General features: G+C 41.0%; 1 protein-coding gene across 1 annotated transcript in view; it reads right to left on the reverse strand.

Annotated features, from left to right (window-relative positions):
• rims3 (regulating synaptic membrane exocytosis 3) overlaps positions 1-15,070 on the reverse strand; it is a 35,884-nt gene that overhangs the window by 20,312 nt on the left and 502 nt on the right. The window contains exon 2 of the mRNA XM_071500260.1: positions 589-914. Within this exon, the coding sequence (XP_071356361.1) occupies positions 589-853 (265 nt within the window). The 5' untranslated portion in view covers positions 854-914. The remainder of the gene's footprint in view (positions 1-588; positions 915-15,070) is intronic.

A 15,070-nucleotide genomic window follows, 5' to 3' on the forward strand; every position in this document is an offset into this window, starting at 1 on the left:
TAGATCAGTATTAGTACGACTTTAACAATTTAACTGCTGCAGGGAAGCATTTAATAATTTTAAAAGGCAAATGGAATATTTTCTAATGTTAAAACCAAGCCAGGAGGGTAAAGGTGATTAAATATCTTAGCTATTATAATTTCATTCTTCATTTGGAAATAAAGCATGATTTGCAGCTTGAAATCTAAACCCACTTTAAATCAGATGATTGATATCCAAAAATTTTAGAAACTAGGATTAGGTAGACAAAAGCAAAGTGAGGCCAAGGAGAGAGAAGACAGAAGAGCCAGAGAACGAGGACAAGGGAGAGAAAAACTGTGGAGGCCGAGGATGAGAGGAATGGAAGAAAGGGAAAAAGGGAAGGAGAAGGAACAAAGGGGATTTGAAGTCTCATTGACCTAGCAGAAATTGTGACAAAGGGGAAAAGGGAGAGAAAAATATCTTGGGATAGAGAGAATTTGATGTAAGAAATTTGCATTTGGAAGTAATGAAAAGTCAGAAATGAAATGAAAAGAAATATAGATGAGTGGGGAAAAAGTCTATTTCAACGTTTACATTCTAAAAAAGCATGTCAAACTGTGAACTGACCTTGCTGGTTGAGCTGCTGCGTGCTCTTGCTCCACTGTGACAACCCCACAATGGCCACCATCTTGGCGCCCAGACTGGAACGCCGCTTCTTGTTCCCAGCCAAAGACGCGGAGTCCGGGCCCCCGCTGCCGGGGCTCTTCTCCAGGCTGTACATGGCCCCTGAGATGCTGGAGGAGCGCACCACGTTCCGGGCCGCCGCACTCAGCCCGCTGAGGCCGCTCATCCCGCCCGGGCTGGGCACCTCCACAGAGCTGCTGAGCATCATGGTCCCGCTGGACTGGAGGGCCAATGGGCTGGGAGGGGAGGGCCGGACAGTTGGACCTGGGCTGAGGAAAAAAGATGAGAGAGGAGAAGAAAAGACGATAAGGTGAGAGTGGAAGTACAGACTGGAGGCTGAAGGTGGGAGGTAGAACAGCTCAAATAAAAGGATGTCTTGAAGTGCAGCGTGTCTGATGAAATACAGCATAATAGCTTGTCTTACAGCTGCAGTAGCTCTCCAGGGCTGAAGGACACTGAGTTTAAATTTCAATCACAGTTTGGTTTTCAATTAAATTCTCCACTTATTGCAGAGGCAGCAGAAATGACTTCCTATTCTATAAAAGCCGAATAAAAAGGAAAAGCCCTGAAAAGCGTTTTTGATCTCCAATGGTTTTGCTACGTGAGAAAACAAAGAACACAAAGGTCAGCAGACGAGGACAGTGCAGATGGCAGCAGAGTGTTCAAGTGAGTTAAGAGATATCTCCAGTCGCACACGCACAAACACATACAAATGTCAGGGCTGGCCTGCTGTTGAGGGGTGACCCTGTCGACTGGTATTTGTCTTGTATGGTTTTTTCTTGGAGTCTTATTTTGTGTCTGACCTTAAACAGTGACAGATGATAAACTCTGCAGCTCAAATCATCACCGGTTGGCTGTATCCTCACAGGATACCAGTGTGAGTGTGCACGCTTGCCAAACTCTGATAATCTGTGTAATATCAAACTGATGGATGCAGCGGCCATAGTCACTGTCATAGAAGGAAAAGCATAGGCGTTACTAAAAACTAAAAACAATAACAACGACTCCGTTTTATTCAGGGTGTCCGAGTAAGCCATGACAGCGTGACAGTGAGCCAGTATGAACAATACCAGCAGCCTGAAACCAAAGCTGCTAAGTAAAATTCAGCATTTTTTAATTCTAATTGTTTACACTGAGCTTTTTCTACTGTGTCAATAATGTCGAACTGTCGTCAGTAAAAACATATTATTATTCGGCATCCCTTTCGCAGCATATCTCTCTCTGTCACCTCGTCTTCTCCCCTTCACCCCTTTCCTTCTCTCGCTCTCAACATCAGAGTGATTATACTGAGGCTAAACCGACAGCCCAAGGGCACATGAAATATGTAGAAGCACTGTGGCCAACATCATGCTTCCATGCTCCTTTTTAATATTCTCTTTATTCACTACTCCTCTTCCATACAACTTCTCTGTCCACCTGCTGTCTCACTTGGCTTATCCATGCTACCATTTATCCCTCTCGCTTTTTTTTTTTTTTACACAGGAAGTACAGCAATGCAGTCTTTTGCTGTCTCACAACCTACTTAAAAAGTGCCTTGCAAAACTTTCTTGAAGACACAAGTCCAGCTCGGGGGATACACATGCTTCATCACCCTGACAGCATCATATGTATGACAATTTAACTAGACTAAAAGTCGACAACCATGCTAGAAACTCTACCAAAGTATTGGCCAATCAGAGGACCCTAAAAATCAGTAGGATTCATCATCTGGGGACCATGAGTCACGACACATTTTTTGGGTAATCCACCCAAAAGATATTTCAGTCTAAAAAGTTTAGACCAAATGACCAACCAACTAGCAGCATCCCACTAAAAGACATTAATTTTACATGCTACACTAAGCCAGAGATCACAGGGAATAATGTACAAAATTTGTTATGCTACTAAAGCATTCACTGCCATAGCTCGAAATCATAAATTATACATATATAATACAGTGAATTTGCCCTTAATACATGTTTAGAATTGAAGACTGAATGCAAATGTACTGTGCTTCGGATGTCTCAGTAAATCACCATCATTGCCCTGCGTTGTCACACTAACACAGCCATGATGCTTAATGCTTAAAAGACTCTGCTGACCAGCACTTTTTTGAAGCAATGTATTTAGTATTACCACAATAACTGAAGTAGATGCTGTTATGACTGGAAAAGGGAAGTGAGGGAAAAGAAAGAGGGAGACAGGTAAGGCAGGGCCTTGAAACCTGAAATCCAGGTGAGCCTATATGCCCTTATTTTCTTCCCCTCTCTTTTTTCCCCCTTCCCCCTCCTCCCTGCTCTCTCTCTGTTTTCTATTCCGGTCTATGTGCACTCCTCTCTTGCTCTCTTGGGTTGGGGGGGGGGGGGGGGGGGGGGGGGGGGGGCTGTACTTTGAACGCACAGCAAGCAGAGCAGGAGAAAATGAGGATAAGGGAGGGATAGAGCAGGCTGCGAGAGAAGGGAGATAAACAGAATAAAATTTCTGCTTTCAGAGAGGCATGAGGACAGAGGAGAGCGAAGAGGACGAGCGAGGGAAGAAAGAGGACAGGAAGAGAATCATGGGAGGAGAGGATGCTTCATTATGAATGGACACAGAGAAATACTGCAGGAAACTGGGGCCTGATATGTGAGAAATAATGGCGTGAAAGCAAGAGGAGAATATGACACTGATAGTGACAACAACTGAGATGTGCATCCATTTCTCTTTTCCTCTTAATGATGAGAACTCCTGTCTGTGTGTGTGTGCGTGTGTGTGTGTGTGTGTGTGTGTGTGTGTGTGTGTGTGTGTGTGTGTGTGTGTGTGTGTGTGTGTGTGTGTGTGTGTGTGTGTGTGTGTGTGTGTGTGTGTGTGTGTGAACTGAACTCTGGGTGTGGATGAACTGAAGTGTACTATATATGTTTCACCCGGAGGACAACTATACTGACAAGTGACATTGATAAGTGTACTGGTTTCACATCCGCAGAGCTAAAGTTTTATTGCTTAGTTGCAACTTTGACATACAGAGATTCATCCAGTTAAAGGAATAGATCGACGTTTTGTGAAATATGCTTATCGGCTTCCCTACACTGTCAAGTTATAGCCAACAGACAGTAAGCTGCACTTAACATAGGATAAAGACTGGAAACAGGGGGCTACAGCTAATTTGGCTCTGTCCATAACTAACAAAATCCAACGACCAGCACCTCCTGTAGTCTCCGCTGGTTGCCTAGTAACCTTTGCGATGAGAGAAGACTTTTAAAAATTGTCCCGCACATAGCACACACCCCATAAAATCACATATTTTTTTAACTCCACGTATACTGTACAGATATGAGAGTGGGATCGATCCTCTCGCCAAAGTCTAGTTGCTGTTGTTGGTTTAGTTGCCTAAACTTATCCAAATCTCAACCTTAGCAACTGCTATTCAGAGAATACTTACATTAACTATTTTTGTAATGATCAGTGTTGAAGGCCCTGAAAAATGACCTGTTTTGACCCTAAAAGACAGCCTGATGCAGTCAAAAGTTCTGGAGCAACAAGTAAGCAGCCCTTGAGTTGAGAAATGATCTATCCTGCTGTTTAGGTATGAGCCTGGTAGAAAGGTCATGTTTTATATTTGTTTTCTAATTATGAAGTGTGTATTGTATTCTTGGGCATCAAATATTGAAATTATAATTCTGAATAGTGCAATTTACCAATCTTTAGAAGCTGTTTTTGAGTTTGAGTTCGCATGTGCCTTTTTCTGAGAAGACAGCCTTTTTAAAATTTTAGAGCGTTTCTTATCTTATGCTGTATACTCCATAGTTTATAAATCAAGCCTGAATATTTTATTTGACATGGGGAATGGAGCAGTCTTGTCAATACTAAGTTAAGAAAAACAGAAACATTTCAGGCCATGTATTCAGTGGCAAGAAAAAGTATGTGAACCTTCGCGGAAGAAACTGGTTTTCTTCATTAACTGAACATATCATTTTACCTGATCTTCAACTAAGTCACACATACGGACAAAAACAAGCAATTACAATCAAAAGCAATCTTTTCTGTGTTTCTTAAACACACCCATTAAACATTCCCAGTGTTGGTGGAAAGAGTAAGCAAACCCTTGAACTCAATAACTGGTCGAACCTCCTTTGGCAGCAATAACCTCAAACAAGCTCTTCCAGTAGCTGCAGATCCGACCTGCACAATGTTCAGCAGGAATTTTGGACCTTTCTTCCTACAGAGCTGCTTCAGCTCAGACATATTTTTAGGATGTCTGGTGAGAGCAGCTCTTCAGGTCATTCTGCATAACATTTACTTTGATGTTTAGGGTCATTGTCCTGTTGCATCGCTCAACTTTGACTGAGCTTCAGGAGGTGGACAGCCACTCTGAAATTATCCTGAAAGATACCTTGGTAACTCTGGGAATTCATTTTCCCCATGATGATGGTGAGTTGTCCAGGCTCAGGCAGCGAAGGAGCCCCAATCCTGATGATCACTCCACTATACTTGACTGTTGGGATGATGTTTTGATGTTGGTCTGCAGTGCCCCTCTTACACCATGCATACTGCTACATGCTCTTCCCAAACAATTCAACCTTAGTTTCATCAGTCCACAAAACATTTTTCCCAGTAGCATTGTTGAGTGTTAAGCTGCTCTTTGGCAAACTTCAGGGATGCACTGAGGGTTTTTGTTGTAGAGCAGCAGCTTCCTCTGCGGTGTCCACGGCAGGACACCAGACTCTGTGCAACCATGCTCCTTTGCATATGGTCAACTCAAGAACAGAGATGTTAACCAGCTCCAATGATTCCTTTAAGCTTCTAACTGTTACTCTGAGGTTCTTTATTATGTTACTGAGCGTCTGTGTTGTGCTGTCCTTTCGCTGGGCGCCCACTTCTAGGGAGAGTAGCCACAGAACTGAATCATCTCCATTTATAGACAGTTTGTCCGACTGTTGACTGATAAATAAACTCTCTGAAATGGCTTTGTAACACTTTGAACTTTATGCCAATCAGTTAACAGTTCTTGATTGTACTTCTTCTGAGATCCCTTTTTTTTGCTAAGCATGATTTACATCAGCATTTTTCTTTTGAAAAGCAAACTGAATTTGTTTACTGTCTTATCCAATGTGTTTAAGTAAAAGTTTTAAGTGAAAGTTGTTCACACACACCTCCAATCTTGTTTCATTACTAGACTCCAGGTTTGATAACTCCTGACTCCAGTTAGCTTTTGTTGATGCCATTAGCCGAGAGCTTCACATACTTTTTCCAGCCTACACTGTGAATGTTTGAATGATATTTTCAACATGGACAAGAACAATATACTGATTTGTGTTATAAGTTAACATAAATTATGTTTGTTCATTGTTGTAACTAGGATGGAGATCTGACTATGTTTTCGGACAAACTTGTACATGAATGTGTACACAAAAGAAATTAAATCAATCACCAAACCCACACCTGTATTTCAAAGTGTTTCAACCTCTAAAATATGTAGTGTCAGTGCTGAGGATGCCACCACGTACCTGTCCCCACACAGTGTTTTGCTGGACCTAAAGGTAGACCTGGAGCCCATCTATCTTCATCTCTGTGCCAGACAGCTCCCCTGCCATATGTCTCTGTGCTCTCAAACCTCTCATCTCAGAGCTCATTTATTTCTCCTCCCGTCAGCAAACCATCCCCCAGAACCCCACCCACTACCCAGCCTGGTGACTATCAGCTCCTCCTCCACGCCTCAATGACACCCGGCTCCATCCCACGCAGACCCCTGCCATGTAAGATCTGGTCTCTTTACTTGTTTGACTGTTAGTGTTTGAGAGCAAGAAAAATCCTGATTTGGGGGCAAGGAAAAAATTCAGTAAGATGCAAAGAAAGGCCATAGTTAGATATTTATATTTTGCAGATTACACTGGAAAAGCCAAAAAAGCAAAGAGCACCCCCAAGTGTTTGGAGTGTCCTCTTAAAACAGAAAACACTTGGCAAGCCACAGTGTAGAAGACCAAATAACTTGAACTTCAGTGTGTTTCAGCCAAGCAGGACCCGTCTACAGTCAGTTTAATTTACTTGTAAGCTGATGCAGAGGAGCACAGGAGTGAAAACATGATGTCTCCTTTCAGTTTCTCCCATAAACATAAACGCCACAACCTTGTAATTAGATATGGCTGAGCGCTCCATTAATGGCCTCTTTAAAGTTTCTCTCTGGTATGCAGGCCACACTGCCACTGCTGCTCTGTTAATTAACCTACAATTTAGCTGTAAAGCAGATGGTAAAGAGATACTGAGTGTCTTGTCAGGAAATGACCAATATGAAGGCAAGGTGAGTCACGCTAATAGTAAATCTGAGCATCTGAAATTTGAACCACTAAACAGTAAAATCTGTCTTATTGTCATTTTCAACTTGTTCTCATTGGTTTAACTTATTTTTAATGTGTTTTTACTTTTACTGAATACACTTATTGCTTATTTTCTTGCATACTACTTTTTCTAATTGATCATTTTTTTGTGTTTGTTGTTGGCTGAGCTCGTTTTGATGTGCGTTCACCAAGTGTTTTTGTCTGGTGCGAGCCAAATTTCCCATGTGGGACAGTAAAGGATGAAATGAGCTGAATCATAGCTAAATTAACTGAAATAAATAAATAAATATGTCTTTCAGCAGTTTTTCTGTTGGTCATTTTTTATCAGTCAAATGTCATCCATGTAAATTCCAAACAATCAGCATTTTATCTTATTGAATGAGATCTGCCTTGGCTATTGAGTTGTCATGTGTGGTTACCTGAATGTCGAATGTTTGCTATGAAGAGGCTGTGTGTCATTCTTAATTCGATAAAAGTTATCCTGCCTGAAACATGACAGAGTGTTTTTAATTAATTGAAGGAGCTGATATTTTTCTAGCAGGCCAAATCTGCTTCCTTCCTTTCTCCCAGGTAATTGCTATCACAGTCTAAATTACAGGATACAGTAGTACACATATTAAAATTCATGATTTTGAAAATTATCAGTAAAAACTTAATGGAACAGATTTGAAAAGATAAAATTGGTGATTGGTATCACAGTATGTTTGCATATATCTACATTTATGATTGATGGCATGTTCTATTCACAGATTGTGTTTTTACATTTTGCATCACACCGGCAGTGTGCGAGGTCAGGCAGGAGCTGTAATGCACTTCCTGTTGAGGCTACCATGGAAACTTCCCAGGTTATGAGAGTGTATGTTCCCTCAAGGTGCCTGCTGCCATTGTGTTTGGCCTAGTGTTGTGTGTACGTGTGTGTGTGTGTGTGTGTGTGTGTGTGTGTGTGTGTGTCTGATGTATCTCTGTGATCATAGGGGTCTCTTAAGGCGAGAAAACAGAAGGATGGTTTTGCTGCCACACTTACAAACACATACACACACACACACAAACACACACAAACACACAGAGACACACAAACACACAGGACAGTAAGAGTGCCAGGCTGTGGGATGACTGAGAGCCAAATGGATCACACACACAAAATCACACACAGAGAAACCCAGCATAGTGCAAACACACATATGCTGAGCTGAATGAACGTGCCAGAGTGTGGCAGAAGAAAGAGCCAAATTATTGAATGACAGAGGGCCTTGACACTGACGTCTTGGCTGATGGACTTGAATTTGCATCCAGATCTTCTGTAAAACACTCAGCTCTGACACAGATTAGATTTCACCATCACGATGACTGAGAGAGAGAGTTCAGCGTATCGGACACAAACTGACCAGATACAGTCACAGCACCATTAAATATTCACAAATTTCCTATTTCACACTTTGCAGAGCAATATTATGCCTGGTGAACACTCACACATACACAAATCTGAATCGAACCCTAACAGCCGTGAAATTAACAGAAAACTGAGTTCATAAGGAGCTTTCGCTTTGCCTCTCCCATTGGCCCAATCCCATTTTTATCCAATAAAATCTTTAATGAGGTGAGTCATTGAGTCACTCCCTCTACATCACCTTGTGACAGCAGACATAAATCCGATCCGTCACACCATGTTTTCACACAAACTGCATGAATCATGTTGCATGAGCCACATCAGGGAAGCAAAGGTTTAGATTTTCTCTATCAGAGCTACAATTAAAGTGTCAAATTAGGCTGTCTGAGGTTGTTTAATATGTAATATGGTATTGAAATGCAGCACACGTCTGTGACCAGTGATATTTAAGTAAACAGATAAGCTGTCATGTCTTCTTATCATGAAGAAAACAACTATGAAAAATTATCTTTTCATAGTTGTATTTGTCATGAAACCAAAATTAATTACAGTGCTTATTCAACGCATTATCATTGAATTATGTTTAACACTGGCAGCTGCTGGTTGTGTTAACTGGCATCCACTCAGGCCAGTGTTGTGTAAGTTCACACTTCACAGGAGCTAGAACCTCCTCCTACCCAGCCATCACCAGCCCCCAGTCACTGCCATGTTACTGTGCACCACTATCACAGAGAGAGAGATTACTTTTACCAATGTGAGTATGTATGTCTTCAAACTGGTGGGCCTTGAAGGTAGCAAGTGTGCTGACGAATCATTTGCAAAAGAGCTCAATTTAAAAGTATAAATAATGTTTTTGAATGTTTTAAAACAAAATGATTCTAATTTTTTATTTTTCTTTTTGTAATAAGGCCTATCATATATCATATCATCACCTAATAAGCCAGTGATTGGAACTTACATTGTCACTGGCCAGACCATTTTGCCACGGGATCACACTGTATACTTGTTTGCTATCTCAGTGATTACATCCACAGCAAATCAAATCAAATTAACAAGGTTAGCAACAGGAATAATTAATAGGAAAGAGAGTCGAGAGACAGATTAATCGACAAGTGATCTCCTCTGTCACACAAAAAAGAAAAATTCAGCTTCCCATGCTCTCAGTCCAGTCCTGAATGTTTGATTGTTGTCATTAAAATAAAAAGTGTTCTAAGAATGTATTACTTGGCTTCCATATCATTATGGGTCAGATTTGGCCTGCCAACATTTTTGAGATTTTGATGTGGGCCATGGGTTGGAAAAGACTGGGACCCACTGACTTAAACAATGTATCATAAAGCAGGACAACTCAGAACAGATCAGTGACTTCATTACAGTCACTAGCTGAAAGTACAGTACAGTTCTTGTTCAGTTCTTGGTCTTTTATCATGTTCATGCAAAACACTGACCACGGCTAATACTTTAGCATGCTAGTTCTGTTCATTTTTGTTGTTCCAATAATATTCCAGTAATCTATTGTTTTGTTTGTTTTAAATGAGAACTACACTTGTAAGCGTAGTTTTGAAGAGCATCTTTTCTCAAAAAGAAATACGTTTAAATGCCTCAACATGTTAGTGTTTAAAGCCCAGCAAGCTTATTTTTGAAAATATTATCCCAATATTCATATACATCTGCTGTTTGCTAATATTTTGGAATGATTCATTTTTAATTTACATACATAAAAACTTTAAGGTGCTAAAATTTGTTATGCTAACAACTTAGCAATTTAAGAATAAACATGTTTTATTACAACTTGGATCTTATTTTCATAGTTTTGGTCAGTCATTTGTAGCTGTTATGAAAATGTGGTATTTCCCAGACTAGATGTTCTAGATCTCAGCAAGGGCCAGTGGGGTAAGACACATTAACCGGTTTATCTAAACCATTTTAGTTGGAGGTAAAACCAAAAAAGTGAGTCCATCAGTAATGCCAGTATTTATGTGTGTGGGCATAAACGCTGCTCATGTTTCTTTCCATATTGGACTTCTCTGAAGTGATGCTGCAGCGAGTCCAAAATATCAGTAACTGGTTTGGTGAGTAATCTATGGTGTACAGCTGATGGCCAAACCTAGGTTAATAAAACCCAAGTTGTACTCAACTATAATTATTCTTTAATACACTTACTGATGAGAGAAGTAACTAGCTCTCTGAACCACACTGCACATAATAGAAGACAGCAGAGCCCAGCTCGTTTCACCCCCCACCTCCTTTTTGTTCATGAGATGCTAGTTCATGAACCTGACATACAGGAAACACACACACATCTGGGGGGTAGGTGCTACAATTATATGACAATACTTTATGAAATACTGGCATCAAGCCACATGCTGATAGCCATCACTTCACTATCCTGTGGAGTATCATTTCAAATGTTCATTCACTCATCCCCAGCTTTCCCTATATCCCACGCTAATCCCCCCACAGCTGAGCTAAAAACACAATGTTTTCTTCTCAGCAGTGAATCAAATATCTTGCCCAGGATTTGAGCCAACGGCCTTCTGCAGAAGTGAGACCTCTCTCGTATCATCACTTATCACCCCTAAGCAGGCTCGGCAGCTCACACGGTTTCCATACACCACCATGGGAAATGTGGTGTGAAAATGCAACACTACCACTGTCATTATGCTATCTTCCATTTTTTTGTCCCTGCAGTGACACAGGCTAAAGAAACTCCCTTTAATAAATTCATTTTTCTTCAAATGCAGAAGTTGTTTGGGTCCAGTTCCCAACTGTTTCCCTTGGTGCACTACAAAGGCTGACCTTAAATGTCCTCTCGCTCTCATCCCTCACCGGTCTGTCCACCACTAAACCATTCTCTTTGCGCCCTCTTCTCCTTTTCATCACCACCAAAAGAAGGATGGTGAAGTTACTCTATCAGCAGCAGGGGGGCGGAGAGCTAGCAGAAAATAGAAAAATAAAAAGGCGGAGTGGCTTGGCGAGAAGGAAAGTGGGTTAAGGGGGGCGTGATAGATGAGACTGGAAGCTTTCCTGACTCATGGCCTGCTTTCTCTGGTGACTAATGTGGTCAGTGACATCTCTCTCACTACCCCTCAGCCACCCCCTCCCATTTCTCCATCCCACCTGGGATTCTGGTAGCCAGCCCGGGGCAGAGTAGCACACAGGGTCTCACCCTACTTACCATGTCCGGATCACCAAGTCCCAGCTTAGACAGCACGGGTAGTGTCGTGCTATGAGAATTGGGGCCACAACAAGCCTGTAAGGACATGGCCAGGGTCAAACAAAGCACACCTTTCTGTCTTATTTACTTCTAAACCTCTAGAAGTGATGTGTGCATTGGAACATAGACAGACAAGAGCTTTATATTTATATTTCTGCCCACTTATGTTTTTAAGACTTCTATCATAGGCTTCTATATTTGTGTTCCTTTTTGCTTGCATGTTTGAGTGTTTGGATGATCTGTCTGACTGATAAGTGCTCTGTGGGTATAATAGGACATTAGTCAGTCTGAATTGTTTGCCAATGTGTAATATTATAATATTGTGAATCATAATATGCAATTATGTTGTCTAAATTAAAAATACAAAGTAATTACTAAACCAGATTTCCTCCAGAATGACTTGTTGCAATTATCATGCAGTCTATTGTGAGGAACATAAACTAGACTAAGTACCTCAACACAGCAACAGATATTTTTTTTCGATGTGAGAGGTCTTCCAATTATTGTCATGTCCCTTCTCTTTTACAGAATTACAGTCCTAATAGGAGCAGTCTGATTACACTGTCTATGTACGATTATGACCTATATGATTATAATGTTCGATGATATACGTCATACAAATCTGCACAAAGTCATTTTATGGGCACACAACACCCTGAAAGACCCTCCACACTTTGAAGATGAACTACTACCTTCAGGGAGACGTTACAGAACCACAAATACAAAAGTGACTGTTTCAAGCTTTCCCTCCTCTTAACTTCTTTAAACTACTCCATAAACACCAACTCGCCCAGGATGTGCATATTTTTTATGCTCTTTAACTTTGATTTTATGGTTTCATGGTTTCATGACTTCATACTTCCTTTTTATAATATCCACTTATTTTTTACATGCTATTTTATAAGATAATGTAATATACGCATCTTATGTACATATGTGAATTCTTTATCATTTTATGTCAATACATACTGTTTTGTCAGTCTGCATTGTTTTAAGTGGTTCTGTAAGTTTTGCACTATTGCCCAAGACAAATTTCCCCTCAGGGATAATAAAGTTTATCTTATATCATCTCATCTTATCTTATCATGTAATGTAATCGTCTCGAAACAAATGGGAGAAAACCCTAAATGGTCCAATTTAAAGCCATACTGTCAAACAAGACACAATGTGATATGCATTACAAAAATTGTAATAGATCAGAGAAAAAGCAAGATTAGCATCAATGATGTTTGAATTTTTTAGTCAGATTGCAGATTTTTATAAATAAATGCATAAATAAATAGTTTTCAGTTAACTAAAAAAACCTTATGAAGAACTAGAAACACATTTTACATATTATAAGACACTTCTTTTAACAGGAACCATAGCAGACTATTGTCTCCTTGAAAGGTATTTGGTTTGCACACAAGTAATCTTCATGCATATAATGGAGGTCACCTTTGCTCCTGCAGCAGCCTCAAACACGTATCAGGTGTTGAGTAGAATTGATTTTCTGAGGACTGTTGTTGCAGAGACCAGTATTGCTTGGAAAAGGTATAATGGCATCCAACTGAATGAACACCCAACACTGTGAACTGAAAAATACCCTCTTAAAAAAAATATAGGTCAAGATCCACCATCTGGATGTAATTCAGTCTGAGTGTAAGCGTGCAAAATAATCTTATACAAGGCTATAGTGTCTCATTAGCGACTCCAGTTTAAAGTGGGATGTGCAGCGCAATACCAACCAGCTCTTCACCTGCAACCACTCACAGCCACTCTCTTTGATGATACATACCAGTTGGGTACTGAATTGTGCATTACACATGGTTGTCCACAAGTGCACACAGCCACATAAGGTACAACGACAACACAGATATAAAGATGCACCCACACGTAGACACTGAAGCCTGCTCATCACCGTGATAACTGTCTGCTCTGCCCCTTGTTTGTTTTCATTTCATTTTCATTTCAAAGAAGACCAGGACCAGCTATAGATCTGAAGTGGTCCGATGTGTCAGCGCATATGTGAGTGTGTGTCTGCGTGTGCGTGCTGCACTGGACTTTGCCTTTGCCCTTTCTAGCTATCAATTTTGAGGTGTGTGTGTGTGTGTGTTTGTGTGTGCATGAGAGCAGAGGCTCTTTGATGGAAGATGATACAGTGCATAACAGTCAGGCTGGCCTTTTGAGTAGCCAGCTTATCTGATACCATCTGACGCATCTCTCTCTCCCACTCAGATTCAAACACACACACTCGCAGACACACGCACATATATTTCAACCTGGTGAATATTTCAGAAGAGCAGGGACCTGTCCGCCCTCTGAACTTGTGTGCCACACATCTAAAAGCTGCTTGGCAGCCACACCCATCCAAATGTGGAACCACACTGTGATACAAATGCGAGAGATGTGAGCTGCGTGAGCTGTTTGAGGATGTAAAATGGGATGACATTTTTTTTCCTCCGTCTTCTCTATCAGTATAATATGCAGAATATGTGGAAAATGGCTACTGCACTTAAATATTGGAGCTATGTGCAACTCGAGATATAGAGAAATGGCTTTCCAAGGCATGGTTTGGGGTTTCTTTTCCAGCTTTTACTGTCTCAATTCTGTCTCAATGGATTATTCAAAGGATCAAGTGTGAGTCGGGCGAGGATTTCAAGAGTTAAGCACATGGATAATTATTCTCTTTCTCCTTAAAAAGGGCCAAAGAGAGCCCACTCCTTTAGTGCCGGTTAATGTACTAGCTCTACTTCAGAGACTCTGCTTAACACTAACTAATGCACATGTCAGAAATATCAAGCAGCCAAATTTCCTTGGCAAGATTCATAGAAATCACAAGAGCCCATAGATACAGAAGCTCTGGAGCCTTGTCACTGGTTTCTGTCCCCCATCCACAGGTGGGGAACACAGTTTGAGCTGAGATCCGGACATTGTTGTGTTTGTGTCTGCGGTTGTGTGTGCATACATGTGCGTGCGACCATCTGATATAATCTCACACCTCAGCATGCACTTGGCTTGACCTGAGCGCTGGCAAAGAACAGGCATTTCAAAAATATGCTTATTCTCTCCCCCACAGTTCCTCACTTCCTCCCCCTCCCTTTTACTGTCACCCTTGCTCACATGCGCTCACACAAACAAACACACTCAAAGAGGGGCAGCAGCGCATAGCTGACTTATCCTGAGGCACTTTTTTACGCCTTTGACCCCCCCCCCCCTCCCCACAGATAACCAGCTTAAGTGCACAGCTGACCTCTGACATGGCTGAACTTTCTCCCTACTTAGCTAAATCAAAAGAGACAATTAGTTATTTCTAAAGCAACACTGGTAAAATTCCCCTTTAGACTTTGTCCAAGCTGGGAAAATAAAAGCAAACAAAAGGAAGAAAAATGAATTCTATGAGTATTTAGGTCACATTACAATACCTCCATACAGCCTTAATGTGCATTATGTTATATCATCTCACATAGCCATATTAATCCGTTTAAACAGATAATGAGATTTTGTGAGAAGACATAAACCTGTAAGCTGTAAGCCATTTGGGCAATGCCA

This window comes from Trachinotus anak, unplaced genomic scaffold (assembly GCF_046630095.1).
Source record: "Trachinotus anak isolate AG129_WGS33_773 ecotype Australia unplaced genomic scaffold, CSIRO_AGI_Tana_v1 ptg000016l, whole genome shotgun sequence".
Taxonomy (NCBI): domain Eukaryota; kingdom Metazoa; phylum Chordata; class Actinopteri; order Carangiformes; family Carangidae; genus Trachinotus; species Trachinotus anak.